At 39.9% G+C, this 15,193-nt stretch overlaps 2 protein-coding genes across 3 annotated transcripts in view; one reads left to right on the forward strand and one right to left on the reverse strand.

Moving 5' to 3' along the window:
• The window catches only part of LOC124174869 (kelch-like protein diablo), a 135,795-nt gene that overhangs the window by 70,919 nt on the left and 49,683 nt on the right, over window positions 1-15,193 (forward strand). The window lies entirely within an intron of this gene.
• LOC124175607 lies at window positions 9,974-11,544 on the reverse strand. Its single transcript, XM_046556008.1, has 2 exons — window positions 11,514-11,544; window positions 9,974-11,442 (listed from the first exon to the last, which is right to left on the reverse strand). Exons 1-2 carry the CDS (start codon window positions 11,542-11,544, stop codon window positions 9,974-9,976), a joined length of 1,500 nt encoding a protein of 499 aa, XP_046411964.1.

A 15,193-nucleotide genomic window follows, 5' to 3' on the forward strand; every position in this document is an offset into this window, starting at 1 on the left:
GCGGATCTGGTAGCCCCGATGACATCTGGCAGGCAGGCCCGGGGCCCGACGAAACTCCGGTGCAGTGGACGAACGAACGGACCCAGGAACCGCCGTGCCGTAGCGGCTGGACGGGTTGCCCACATATGCGCCTCGCGCCACAAACCTTCGCGATCCTTGCTCTGCGCACTACCGAACAGGCCGACAACATAACGGTCAAATCCGACGCCGGACTACTCGCACTCCGAGGAGGGGAGGGGGAGAGAAAACGGCACCCGCTGATCGGATTGCTTTTTGCGGTTTCGGCACTAGAATTTATGACGACGCGTACGGTGCTATTGTACCGTACAGCATCAACGGTTTCGTGTATTGTACGTATATCGGTGTGTAATAGCTAACTGTTCTTTCCTAATTGAGTGAAAAACAAGAGGTAGGAATTATTCAACTCAGGGATCACTGACTTACACGGATACTTCGTGTTAATCGTTTCCACTGCTGGTAAATTTGGGCAGTTTGGCCAGTTATCAGACTAAAGTTGGATCTAACTTGTGACCGAACTTAATATATATATATCATAACTTTGGGAATTCTTGCTATACCTTATAGTCTACACATTTGTATTTTCGGATCACTTGTGAATTTTCAAAAATTTCATAAATAACTTCGAAACTCTACTTTGTTCGGCCAGTAAAACGTTCAAATTAAAATACGAATAAATACGTTTCTGTGAAAAACTTTCAGACTTCTGATAAGTATACCGAAACAAATACAATGCTCAAAACAAACTATCGAAATCTATTTTAAAATTGTAAAAGAAAAATTTTTCAATAGCGTTGGCTTATTTCTCCACAGTGATTATATTGTTTTTTAGATAACTCAGAAATCTTACGTAGGAACTAAGATTCTTAGCTTGGGATTGGTTAGAGGGTCCATAAAAAAAAAAAGAAATTAGCACAACTACCAATCTATCTTTTCGTCTGCAAAATTTTATGTTAACCTGCAAAAAATTATCGAATCTTATGTTGAAATCGTTTTACCATTCTAAGAAAATAAATTTCCTCGATTTGCAGTACAGGGACAATCAGGTTGCAACAATTTTTCGACTATTGCGGTATCAAGCAATTTTTATTCCGTATCCTTGTGAAAAACAATAAGCGTTCGTATGAAATTGAATCAATTCCAGAGCTGAATACTTTTATTTTAATGAGAGAGAACCTCAGAGAACCAGAAGCTGAGTGCCATAATCTTAGGATCTCAATTACATCTGATAAATTTAGTTATACATTCTAAGTTCGCGACATAAGCTGCAGTCGTGATTCAGCAACCGCCGATCTTAGTCACTTGCAACAATTATACGACATCCGGCAGCTGCTCACAAATCTCTCTAGGTAATAAACCAGTTGAAAGATGATTTGACGATCTCGTCGCCATCCTCAAGAAGCAGATACAAATATTCAATATTGTTACAATTTTGTTGGAAATATTTTTTCAAAAACAGGATTAATCCGAAGAAAGATAAATGTAATACTCAATGTCAGCACACTGAGAAAAATTTCATTTGTTACGGTAAGTAGAAAAATTCAGTAAAACAGGCATCGTTGAAAAAACTGTTTGAATATTGTTGGAATTTCGAAAAACAAGGTACGCGTAACCATTTTGCGCTATCGTCGATCCTTTTTTGGTTATTGCAACGCAATATCAGTTTGTGAGGTTTACTCTACTTTTTTAGTTAAATAAGGCTGTAACATCAATTTATTGTTGCACAAGCAACAGTTACAAGAAAATATAGCAACAGCGATCGTAATGAGAAAGAATAGTAACGGATACTAGACTTTCCGGTAACAGGTACAAAACTGATTTTCATTGTTTACCTAGAACTATATTTTTCGATTGTGCTAAAAAATGAAAATAGTCAAGGACTGAGCGGTAACCGGAACTAAAAATTCCTCTCAGCATATGAATATATTATATGAAAACGGCTGAGTTTCTCTGTTAAATATTCAAATGCAGTGAAATTTGAGGGGGGGTCAATTAAGATTCACAATCAAAGATAGCCATTTCTGAAACACTCCGAATTACCTCGCGTTCGTGTTTTCCGTCTACCAATGTGCGGCTGCAAGTTGACACGACCAAACTTAATATCATTACGTCGTCACCGCGCGTGTGTATTTATCCCGGTCAAATTTCCGTCGTGGTACCGTAGCGTATATTATACCGAGTGACAATCCGTCTGACACGCATTAATTTACCTACCTACTTTACCGGGGCACATGCAAAGGCGTCAGCTCACTACCCAGGCGCACGTGCTCGAGTTGTATCTGGCCATAATAATTAACCGAGGCGAATGTGAAATCGAGCGTAAGTAACGACCGATGAAAGCCCGATAAAACCAACCGAATATGCGTACTTGAGCAGGCATGCACCTTTCTGCCATCCAATCTCGTATAACATTATCTCTCCACCATCCTCCGTTCGTCTTCAAATTATCATCAGACAGACAGCGTCCAGGAGTCCTGGTGCAAGGTAAGGCACGCGTCGCGAAGCGCTTCGCCGAACGCACATTGAAAACTCAATCAGTCACGATGAGTCGAATTAAAAACAATCCCTGACAATGACGACATCAACGAGTCGTATCACCTACGAGCCAAAAAGTACAATGTATTACTAACATATAGCATAAGTACCACCACCATAGAATGGTTGTGAACTTCCTTATTTCGGGTTCAGTACACTTGCTCTTTGTACCAGATCAAACATGAGCCAAAAATCTTACCGTTTCGATGATCAGGTTGATCATGTATTTAGTATTCATCAACTTCATTGAATACGATACGATGCAATACGATTATAAAATACACCTTTTAACACGTACTCTTTTCAAGCGTCTCTCTTCCCTGAGCATCGAGTGACCAACTTCATATCCTAGGATACCTGTAAACGTAACCTCATATCTTCTCGACTTACCAGTTCACCCGGAAATCCTCCCTTCGACCCAATTGTGACAACCTTTTGACGGTCAAATCAATGCGTTAACGTTGAAGGTGTTGGGGAAATTAATTACCGCAAGAAGCAGATGCAGATGCGAGCGATAAGGTATATTGGCTCGGGAAATCACGTCAAGGGGGACAAGACATTAGCCTCTAATCTTGTTCTAGGCCTAACGAGAGTTTTGCCTTCTCAGTTTTCGGCGCGGTTCCGATTCCGATCTTTGTCGGTAGCCTGTCTTCTCTTTACACGAATCTAGCTGCACGTCATCCATTGTTCCCAACGTTCTGAGACTCGGGTGCAGGACGCAGGTGTGACCTCGGGTGTGCCCCAGTATTTGGAAGCTGGTTATTAGACCAGACTCACACGGTCATCATTAACCACTTCACGGCTTCGATCCGTGTAACCCAAAAGCCGATTTGCATGGACGGTGCTCAAGACGTTCGTACTCTTCTTGATATTACTTTAAATGCCAGTCTTGAGCATCTTTCGGTTCAGTGACTCCAGTGGTGGCATCGTTTCACTTTAAATCACTTGCACGTGCACTGACCAGCGTGTAGAAGAGATCCAAAAATGTCATTCCTTTACATCATGACTTCCGTGAGTTCAAATTACTTTAGACAGCAATCGCTTTAGACAGTTCTTAGACGACTGGAATTCACTATATGCCTTCTAAACGGCAGTTACGATGGATTCGAGGGACTTCCACCAGCTTTTAAGACTTCTTCTGGGCTTTCGGTGATTTGAAATAACTGACGATGTGATTTTCTAACTGGTGGCGAATTCCAGGATAACCAATACGTAACATAATTAGCTAATTCCTACGTAATTAAAACCGGGATATTGGAATCTAGACGGTCGTAAAGTCCAGACCTATACGTTAATGATCTCAACGATTATTCTATGTTGTTAGTGCTTCTTTCACCGATCGATAATCCGACGATGATTCCATTATAATGCAACTTCCGACAGTGATTGATATGCCGATTGAATCTATCCAATAGAGAACTCAACTTTATAAAATGAATCTTCACGGAAGATGAATTTGGTAGTGAATTTGAAAGTAACCTCTCCGAAACTCAAAAGGTGTTGGATTTCACGTGAAATTCATTTGTACATTGAAACCGGAAACTTTACCAATATACTGTCGATCAAAAACCAACCCATGGTGTTATCAATAAAACTATTCATAGCCGTTGTGTAACGTTTGCAATGAAAAATTTCACTCTTTCCAGCAATACGCCAAGTGCTGAAAAGTACGGATGTATTAAACGGAATATCGACAGTACCGAACGTGTAATTCATTGTGTTTGGAGTTTCGGCGATGAAATAACCTCTCACGCGTCAAATCAACGTAACAAAAAAACCATATTACTCGCCGGGAATTTTACTCGAAACAACGCGACGCGGCAGGCTTGAATCTGTTTCGGGATCCCGAGATTGTTAGGTACAGGCAATAAAGAGATTAGACGAAGTGTAACCCGTCGGCAATAAATTTACACATAGAAAACATCAGGGCCGTAGTGCCTCTCTCCTAATCAAAAAGGTAAACGAAAGAGTCGATGCTTTATTGCACCGAATGGCAGCCGGTATAAAGACCGTCTGAACCAGCAATGCGGGACAGCTGGTGCCTGCGGAGCGACAATCGACGCTGACGCTGCAGGATCAACTCATCCGAGCCTTCTTCCTCGTTTTCCGAATGTTAAATTAAGAAATGAATCACTGATGGTGATACATCCGCGGGGGTTTGTGACACGGTGCAAAACGAGACCAGCCTGCAATACGTTTTGTACGTTCGATTTCTTTTCCAGATTCGTATCATTTTACCCAGGCGTAGGTATTCGAATGTTGCGATACGTGCAACGAAAGTGATATAATTAATACGACAAAGATGTCGGGGAAATAAAATACGAAGTCGAAGTCGTAATGTTTGTTGCCCACGACGCGAGAGAGTTGCTCCTTGATCGCTTCGTGGCTCTTCGTTCACCTGCCTCGGCCGTTACACCATGCTTTAATTAATCGCGTGTGACCTGAACTTTGACAATATCGTTGTACATTATTCAGTTCGCGTGTCGAGACTCCTCGTCGAGCGGGTCGGTCAAGTATAATTAACAATCGCCAGAAGAAGAGTAGGTGCAGGGTGGATATATACCTGAGCACACCGATCGAAGTGGAAATTAAAGGAACGATCAGCCCGATGATCGTTCCCTCGCTTTTCAAACAGTTTGCGTGCACCGAATTTAACAAAAGAATGGGATAACAATTGGCCAACGTTATTTTCGAGTGTGTCTATAATACTGACGGCCATGACGCAAGCTCGTCAATTGGAATCCAACGGGCGATAATTGAACGGTGCGAAGCGCAATGGATTATGAAAAAAAAAAAATCACGTACCTAACTCGGAGCCCGAGGCTACTTCTAGGGCTGCTGGAGTTCCTCTTCTATGAGAATAGAACGGCCTAAACGCTCTCTGGAAGACTAAACCCTTTGATTTAAGCGGCCTACGTCGGGCAGGCTGCACTTTGACGTCGTTAAGTCCACTAAGTGCTCGGGGATATTAATTAAACCTCCACAAAGTGGACGCTCCGACTCTGGACGATCGTTTCTTTGGCTCACAAATCCGCTAACAACCCGTCAAATTAGCCCCGAAGAACACTTCACACCGCTACACGTTACGTCTGCACTATTGACTGCACGACGATTCTTGTTTTATGGGATATAACGAGGTGAAAATGCATTGGGATGCTTGTTAGCCTCGTATCATCTTCGCTTATTCAGCAACCCTTAGGTGCAGCTTACGTAGGTACTAAGCCTGCTTTTTGTTATTACATATTATTGTTCGTTTATATTTAACCGTACAAGTCGAGTCTATGGCAATAATATCTAACAAAATGAGATAAAGTCAATCTAATGACACTTTCTGAGCTTACCCAAATCAGAATAAAAATCAAACGCGATAAAATGTTTGGATTTTATCAAGGTACGGGAAATTGGGACGAGGCGTGTATCTTTAGATCTATTTTGTTCGAATAACGGTGTAGGAAAATGGAATGTAACGTCTCAATCAAATGGCAGACGAGGAGGGAAAATTTTTTGTTTCAAAATTCTGTGTGAATAATAAATGATATACCGAATGTCGAGGGACGTTTCTTAATCAGGTAATAGATCAAATGGTTGTAATCCGGACGCCACATGGGGCTAGGCAACCACTGTGAAGTAGCTTACCTCTGAATAATAGATTTTATCCTCTTGAATTTTAATACGTCGGTGGCTCCTACATAAAACTGGTCGTTCCACTGTAAAAGACGTACCTAATTCTTACAGGGATACAGTTTTCGTCGTACCCTTGAATTTTCTAAACTTTCATTTAATTACATGGTGAAAATTTGCTTTGGGAAAAACTTTTGAAAATTGCATAACCGAAAACGTTTTCGAAAGCGATGAATGACAAGCGTTGCTCGATTTTAGCGTTCACCACGTTTCAAAGTTTGATATAACTGAGCATAAGGATCCAACGGTATTATTCAAGATAAATTAATAACGTTGATTCTGTATTTGAATTTCAATAGGTACTGCCTAAAATAATAAACAAAATTGTATACAAAATATTGTCAATTTAATGAAAGTGAATCGCTCCTGTGAAAATATTTTTTAATTTCAACAAAAAAAAAAAAAAAAAAAAAAAAACGCACCGTGAATTTCGATGAACAATTTATAATAAAGATCCGACGACGAAGCCTGAGGGTATTTTTTCCCGGTTGAATTCCATTCAAGTTCGCATCGAGAATCGCTGTACGTGTCTTCGGAGGCGTTCGCGAATTCCCTGCGCGCGGACTGAAACGCGTCGAAATAAATATACCTTCGAAGGCAAAAGCTGCGGCGATGGCGTCGTAAGAGAGCGAAGCACGTTAATTGTCCAGCAATTTTTATAAGGCGCACCAAAACCGCTCTGGATTCGGGGTTAATGCGATATCGAGTGACAATTAAGCCGCGCATGAACGCCGTTGCGCCGCAGCTGCGGCTCGGTGCATTTAGTCGCCGCCTGTGCTTACTTCGTACTCGCGTGTGTGGTTCCTGCTTACGACGAGCTTTCGTAACTGCATACTGCTAAAGCTTACCTGCGGTATCCTTATAACTCGCATCTTCAGCGCGTGCGAGCGCGCGCAATTGCTATACCTTAATTGGTGTAATTATTGTTTGTTAGCTTACACTGGCCTCGACAGATCACTGTACTCCTTCACATGTGTCTATATTACACATACGTAGAGATATATGCAGAATGCATTGAAGTTCCTGGTACCGTATCAAGACTGCACTCGTTCTTTTTCTTATTGAATATTCTTCCGCAATCTGTTACTTAATATTGTTTTTCGGGTGAAATATCGATACACTCGCAGTTTTTTACTCTCACCATATTCGAGTGAGAGCAATTGATATACCGAGAGACATTATTAGTTCCGGTTACCGTTCAGTCCTCAACTATTTTCATTTTTCACCACGATCGAAAAATATAGTTCTAGGTAAAAAATGAAAATTAGTTTTTTAGCTGTTACCGAAAAGTCTTGTATCCGTTACTATTCTTTCTCATTACGATCACTGTTACTGTATTTTCTTGACTTTTTTTAACGATAGGTACCTGTTTTACTGAATTTTTCCAGTTACCATAACAAATGATATTTTTCTCAGTGTAGATACTGGAATTTATCGAGTTTTATTTTACTCTGCGAAACGTGCAAGGAAATAAGAATCGCATATCCGAATGAAGGAACTTTGGTTGCTGTTATCGTTAGAAAAAATCACGTCATTGTTAGGGTCTTCAATTGCTGAAATCGGAATTTCAATTGTGAATGGTTTCTTAAACACATCATCTGAAATCAATTTCTGTCACCAATTACCGAGAAGGCGACAGAAGAAATTCATCTGGAGGGCTTTAAAAAATTTCTTTACAAACATAACGGACCATAATACATTGAATTTGCATGAATAGTACCTGTTTGTGCATGTAAAGGAATCGTAGAATACTGTCATCGCTTGAAGATACCATGGGTAAAATTATGAAGTATCGAGGAAAAGTGTGGGCACATTAATTGTATCAAACAAGTGTGCAAAAAATGTGAAATTGTTCCAATTTACATTGCCTGTAATGTTCTTTAGATATTCCGTACGCTTCATTTTTGTCAGAGTGACAAATAGTCGGATCTGTTTTTGCCGTATTGAAAAATTCTTCACATGTCAAGAAAAGATCGTTCCAATTAAATTCATCTTGAACCTTTCTTTTATCATATTTTTATTTGTATTCGACAAGAATCCAATTTAGGCACGAGCAACGTCAGACAACGAAAGACTCATCGGAGATGGTAAATTCCTTCAAATTCCATTGACCTATTGAATGCCAAGTTGGAACGGTACAGTGTTGCATGTACTGTTCGACCATGCTGGAAACGTCAAGCAAGACTTTGATGTAATGCGTTTCTAATCATTTTCGGACACTCGGTTATCTTATCGAGCAAACAGATTTGTGCACTACTTGAATGCACAAGTTAACGACATTTCTAATTATCTTGCATTACTTCCCAATCATTTCCGGTATTCGATATCTAGCTCACTTCTCAATATAGTTCCAAACCGTTACGAATAATTAGGTATTCTTCGCGTGTGAATAACTCGCGCTTATTGTGAAAATATTTATATCCCGTTCCAAAAGAACTCACTTTCCGAAGCTTTTCTGGAAATTTTAAGATACTTCGCTGATATTGTTCGTTTTAAATTCAATCGTACAAAAAATGCGTATCCTTAAAAATCGAACGAAAACTAGAACAAGTGTGGTAAAAAAGAAAAGTGAATGCAGAAATAAAATTGTCTCTAACCATCGCGGAACACGGTTTGAACGGCAAATATATAAGATACATTTCTTCAGATCTGTTTCACAATAAACAAAGTGATCGGTGTACACGAAATGACAGAGTTAATCAACCCTTAATCCACTTTCAGTTCCCACCTAATGTACCTACCTCAAATTGATCAATTTTTCCACTCAATTCGTGAAGATAAGGTAAAAAAAAATTGGTTACTCGCTCAATGTTCGTTTCCTATCATCACCATTATCAAAATTTTTATATCTATGCCACTTCAGTTTTTACTCTCACTAATATCTCGTTATAAAATTGACAAAACTGATCAATATTTGATCAATCGACCGCCTGAATTCGCCCCTTTTCATCATTTTAGCCGAAAAAATCAACCTCGTTTAAATATCTTATTTCAACACTCGACAATCTGTCTATCCATCTTATACAGTCAATCTCGCGGTAAGCCGAGCATGCGGCAATATTCACACAGAGACAGAGTGAATCCACATGCAGGCGCTTTAATGTGAGACGTGTAGACTGTATGGGATAGGTGGGCACCCTATGGTAGTGGGGGCACCTGTACGGCAGGTGAGAAGCAGCCCATGCCGCGATGCGTAGCGATTTCATGCTATGATCCTTCGGGGTCGAAACTGCTTCGGTAACGGTGCCCCTGCATGCGCCACGATCCCGTCCTTTTCAAGGAGAAGAGGCTTGTGAAATGCTTTGTGTACTTATTCTCTTGATCTTCTTTCTGTTGCTCTTGATTCTTTGGCAAAAATATACAACATCGGCGTCGAGTTGTCCGAGAATCTATAGCTTGTCACATGTATGTGGAGTTTATCTGTTATTCCATCATCCTTTGTGTTGTCCTGATATTGATTAAGATGTTGGTAAGACGGTTACCTCAATTATCAATCACTGTTCAGTGTACCTATGAATCAAATATTCGCTATATTAAAGCTGAAAGGCGGAAATTTTGAATGTCCGGATATCCAAACGTTCTATTTTGACGTTAGCGAAATTTTTTTCTCCTGTTACGTCATCGATCGATAACCGTCAACGACGAAAATCAGTTTGCCGAATTCCTCAGTCTGGAAATAAACGCGCAGTAGAGTGGACGTACGAAAATCGCGCTCCGCAGATTTCGAGCACCCGGTTCTCTACCTCTTGATCCTGCGCTCCATATTCTCTACCTGCTGGATTTCGATTTCCAGGACTAACGCTTCGTAGTTCTGGATGTCCAGGTCCTGTACCTGCTGGATCTCAACTACCAGGACTAACGCTTCATAGTTCTGGCTCTTCAGGTCCTTTACCTGCTGGATCTCAACGACCAGGACTAACGCTTCGTAGTTTTGGATGTCCAGGTCCTGTACCTGCTGGATCTCAACTACCAGGACTAACGCTTCGTAGTTTTGGATGTCCAGGTCCTGTACCTGCTGGATCTCAACTACCAGGACTAACGCTTCATAGTTCTGGCTCTTCAAGTTCTTTACTTGCTGGATTTCGACTTCCAGGACTAACGCTTCGTAATTTTGGATGTCCAGGTCCTGTACCTGCTGGATCTCAACTACCAAGACTAACGCTTCATAGTTCTGGCTCTTCAGGTCCTTTACCTGCTGGATTTCAACTACCAGGACTAACGCTTCACAGTTCTGGCTCTTCAGGTCCTTTACCTGCTGGATCTCAACGACCAGGACTAACGCTTCGTAGTTTTGGATGTCCAGGTCCTGTACCTGCTGGATCTCAACTACCAGGACTAACTTTTCATAGTTCTGGCTCTTCAGGTCCTTTACCTGCTGGATTTCGATTTCCAGGACTAACGCTTCGTAGTTCTGGATGTCCAGGTCCTGTACCTGCTGGATCTCAACTACCAGAACTAACGTTTCGTAGTTTTGGATGTCCAGGTCCTGTACCTGCTGGATCTCAACTACCAGGACTAACGCTTCATAGTTCTGGCTCTTCAAGTCCTTTACCTGCTGGATTTCAACTACCAGGACTAACGCTTCGTAGTTTTGGATGTCCAGGTCCTGTACCTGCTGGATCTCAACTACCAGGACTAACGCTTCATAGTTCTGGCTCTTCAGGTCCTTTACCTGCTGGATCTCAACGACCAGGACTAACGCTTCGTAGTTCTGGCTCTTCAGGTCCTTTACCTGCTGGATTTCAACTACCACGACTAACGCTTCGTAGTTTTGGATGTCCAGGTCCTGTACCTGCTGGATCTCAACTACCAGGACTAACGCTTCGTAGTTTTGGATGTCCAGGTCCTGTACCTGCTGGATCTCAACTACCAGGACTAACGCTTCATAGTTCTGGCTCTTCAGGTCCTTTACCTGCTGGATCTCAACTACCAGGACTAACGCTTCATAGTTCTGGCTCTTCAGGTCCTTTACCTGCTGGATTTCAACTACCAGGACTAACGCTTCGTAGTTTTGGATGTCCAGGTCCTGTACCTGATGGATCTCAACTACCAGGACTAACGCTTCATAGTTCTGGCTCTTCAGGTCCTTTACCTGCTGGATTTCAACTACCAGGACTAACGCTTCGTAGTTTTGGATGTCCAGGTCCTTTACTTGGCGAGTCTTAACTTCCAAGACTCGTGATCGGTAGGCTTGGCACTCCGGGTCCTCTACGTGGTAGGTTTTGACGTCCAGGATTAGCACTCTCGAGGTTAGAGTTCTTTGCGACGTGACTTTTTACGTCCTGGATTAACGCTCCATAGATTCCGCATACTATGTCTATTTTACAACTAATTTTTTAAATTTTTTCCTTGCATCACTTTCAACTTGATTCGTGAGTTCTTACACGATTGTTCTATTTCAGAAAAGCAATCTTCAATCGGAAAATAAACGTGAATAATATTTTCGATGGATAATGACGTATTACTCTATATCACATGCTGTTGAAAAAGGCAAAACGGTGTATATATATTTTTTTTTTTACCCTATCTATGCTCAAAACGTGAAATAATGATTAGAAATATTGAAATTGAATAACAGTTTAATGAAGAGACAAATGTCATCTGGACTGACAGATACGACCTTCTGCTACCGAATCAACCATAAAATCTCAAGTAAAGTCCTAAATAAATTCAAAAATAATTTGATGCACGTTTTTTAGTCTGAAGTATAAATTAATCAAAATATTAAAGAATAGAATATAAATATATTTAAAATTCCACCTTAAATGAACCATAGTCATTTCGTTTCAGTTTTAACTAACATGAAGTTGAAGAACATTTTAATTTTACAAAATTTGGAAATGACATTTTTTCCACCACGCACAAAAAAATTAGAGAAACTTTGGTTATATAATTATGATCCCACTAATATCTGCTGACATAGTTAGGTATGAACATTTACTTGAATCAATGAAGCATGTCGTTTCATGGAGAAAATTCGATTACATTTTTGTATAAAAAGTGTCTTCACTGTAAATTAATTCTATTTATTGTCACTGAATTTTTTTTTACGTTCCCACGGAATTGAAAATTTCTTTCACTCGAGCACTCGATTATTCCAGATGCAACTATGCCGCAGCATATAAAGTTTCTATAGCGTTTCCACAATGCACCCGAACGACCTGCATGAGCGACCAAAGCAATTAGATGCAGTTTACACGGAAAGACGATCACTGCTGGGTTGTCTCGGGGTAACGGAAATCGCCAATTTTCACCCACCGGGTCACTCGCGCCACTCCATAGATATACATGAGCGTGCGGTAAAAGATATGGAATCCCCTTAATTTTGGCGCGTGTCATTCATGTGCCGCCTTTCAAGGTGCTCGGTTTCCACCTCGGTGCCAAAGGGCGACGGGCAACCTTATAACTTTCACAGAGGAGGGAGTCCAGCACCGTCCCATAACTGCGTTCGCATAGGGTGACCATTTTTAATCTCTTCGATTACGTGCCGAAGTAATTCAAGCGCTGAAAAAAACTAAAACAGATTTCGATTAAATAATTTAAGTTAAGGGCATAGCCGAGTAAGTATGCCAAAAATGCCCCTTTCAATTGTGTTATTATCATTTATGTTCAGGCTGTGAAATAATGTGATGGTGCCTCTTCAATATCCATCGGAAACCTGTGATCTAAACGTTCAAAATTTTTTATAAGGTAGAAGGTGCTACCGAAAAATCTTTTGAACGTCGTTTTCATTTTAGAGTGAACGGGTTAATTGCTCGGATATCTGTCACCAGGTGGTCGTTTTCTGATTACGCTGCTCCTTTAGGAGGCATCGGGATCGAGGCACTAAAAATAACGAACAATCAATTAGTCATAAATATGCGCGCTACTTATTTACATTCGTAACATCTTAAACGTAGAGTAAAATACATTATAAAACAAACAAACATTGATAAAAGAATTAGAAGGATAATAACACATATGGTTGGTTTTGGTAGGCCTTAATAAACGCCGACCACGTACACTGAAAAAAATTTCATTTGTTACAGTAACTAGAAAAATTTCGAGGTTTACTGTACTTCTTTAGTTAAATAAGGCTATAACAACAATTTATTGTTGCACAAGCATCAAATTTTCGTAACAGTTACAAGAAAATACAGCAACAGTGATCGTAATGAGAAAGAATAGTAACGGATACCAGACTAATTTTCATTTTCTACCTAGAACTGAATTTTTCGATTGTGGTAAAAAATGAAAATATTTAAGGACTGAGCGGTAACCGGAACTAAAAATTTCTCTCAGTCTGTGGATACATAAGCATGTTGTGTTCGCATGTTTCCACACACATATAACAACACGTGTTTCGATCAAGTTCAATATTAATTACACGTCTCTCCCATAAGTTCTTCTTCGCGTCAGCTTGGCGCCCTGACTGTATTTCCATGTTGAACATGGTTCCGTGCCTCGGTGTCAAGACTCTGTCACCCGAGCGTCGAGCAGCCTGTATCGCCGATCCCGCGTTTAATTATTGCCGGCTCAACCAAGTAAATAAGTCCCCTCGTTTTCCACGTCATCGCTTCGATTTAAGGAGGTTTGTTCACCAAGAATCGACACCATCTATTCACTTTATTAAGAAATGGCAGTGAATTCTGTATTTATCGAATTACCGCATTCGCGGTCTGATCTTTTTAGAAAATACAAAAACAGAAATTACTCAAATTCTAAACAGAACTTGGATATTGATGATTCGCTTAAAACTAGAAATCTCGTGAATTCTTTAGCCTTTATTCAATGATGGCTCATTTTATTTAAAATACTATTTTCAACGAACTCACTGAACCATTTTTTTTATAATTTTTATCGGTGGAATGTTGTAATTTTACATTCCACCGATGTTATCATCTAAAGATAAAATTAATCTTCCGAACTCTGTATCCGGACTATTTTTTACGAAGTAACTGAGACAAATCATCTTTTTTTTTCGACAGCCAATCCAACGTTTATAGATCATCATCAATATCAGTGCGATGTTGTAAAATTAAATTTTCAACGATGCCAAGTGTAATTGTTATTTCTATTATTTTTACAACATTCGAAGATAAACGTCACTCACTTTCGAAATCGGAAGAAGAAGTTTGGAAAAAAGAACTTTTCTCTCCGATTTGATTCTGAAAATGTATCTCTTCTGTTGTAGAGAATCTGTACAGAGATTCTTCATCTAAATGGATCTAAAATATGGTTTCACAATGATTATATTAAGAACGTCATACGGGATCAATTCAAAATGCCTGTCTGTGATCAAACAAAGTATTTGACAATATTTTATTCGAATTGTCTACAACTTTCCAAGAAAATTTAATACAGTTCTTTCAAATCATTGGAAGCTTGTGATTATTCGATGAGTGTTTTTCTCTCATTTATTACACAAATTGTAAATACTTACTACAAATTCCGTTAGAATCGTATTATTTTTGACAGCGATATCAATCAAAAGATCACTTTCATTCCGCCGTACTGGGAAAAGTACACGTCACACAGTTGCATGCTTACTTTACACATGTGAAAGTAAAATAAAACTTCGCGTCGAATATCGAGGTGCATAAACAAGCACGCGAGTTTTAAATCGTTAATAAATTCGGAGTACCGTAAGTGTTTTTCATTCCGATACGATCTTTTAATTAAAGTTGCTATATCTTGTTGAAATAACGGAGGCATTTAAATTATCCAAATATAAATCAATCCGCAATTATTTAACGAGAGTCGATGTACACAAATTTTCTTACAGCTTCAGAGGCTGAGTTTATGATTCACAAATATTATCACATACACTTAAGTCGGCCGTAACATCAGTTCAATTGAAAGCGTCGATTTCCTTCCAACGTTTTTCGATCCTTAGGAAGACCTGTCATATTCGTATAATTCAATACATACACCAATGGCGCGAAAAAGATATATACACATATGTCATGTGTGATACATA

This window comes from Neodiprion fabricii, chromosome 2, assembly GCF_021155785.1.
Source record: "Neodiprion fabricii isolate iyNeoFabr1 chromosome 2, iyNeoFabr1.1, whole genome shotgun sequence".
NCBI classification, from domain to species: Eukaryota; Metazoa; Arthropoda; class Insecta; order Hymenoptera; family Diprionidae; genus Neodiprion; species Neodiprion fabricii.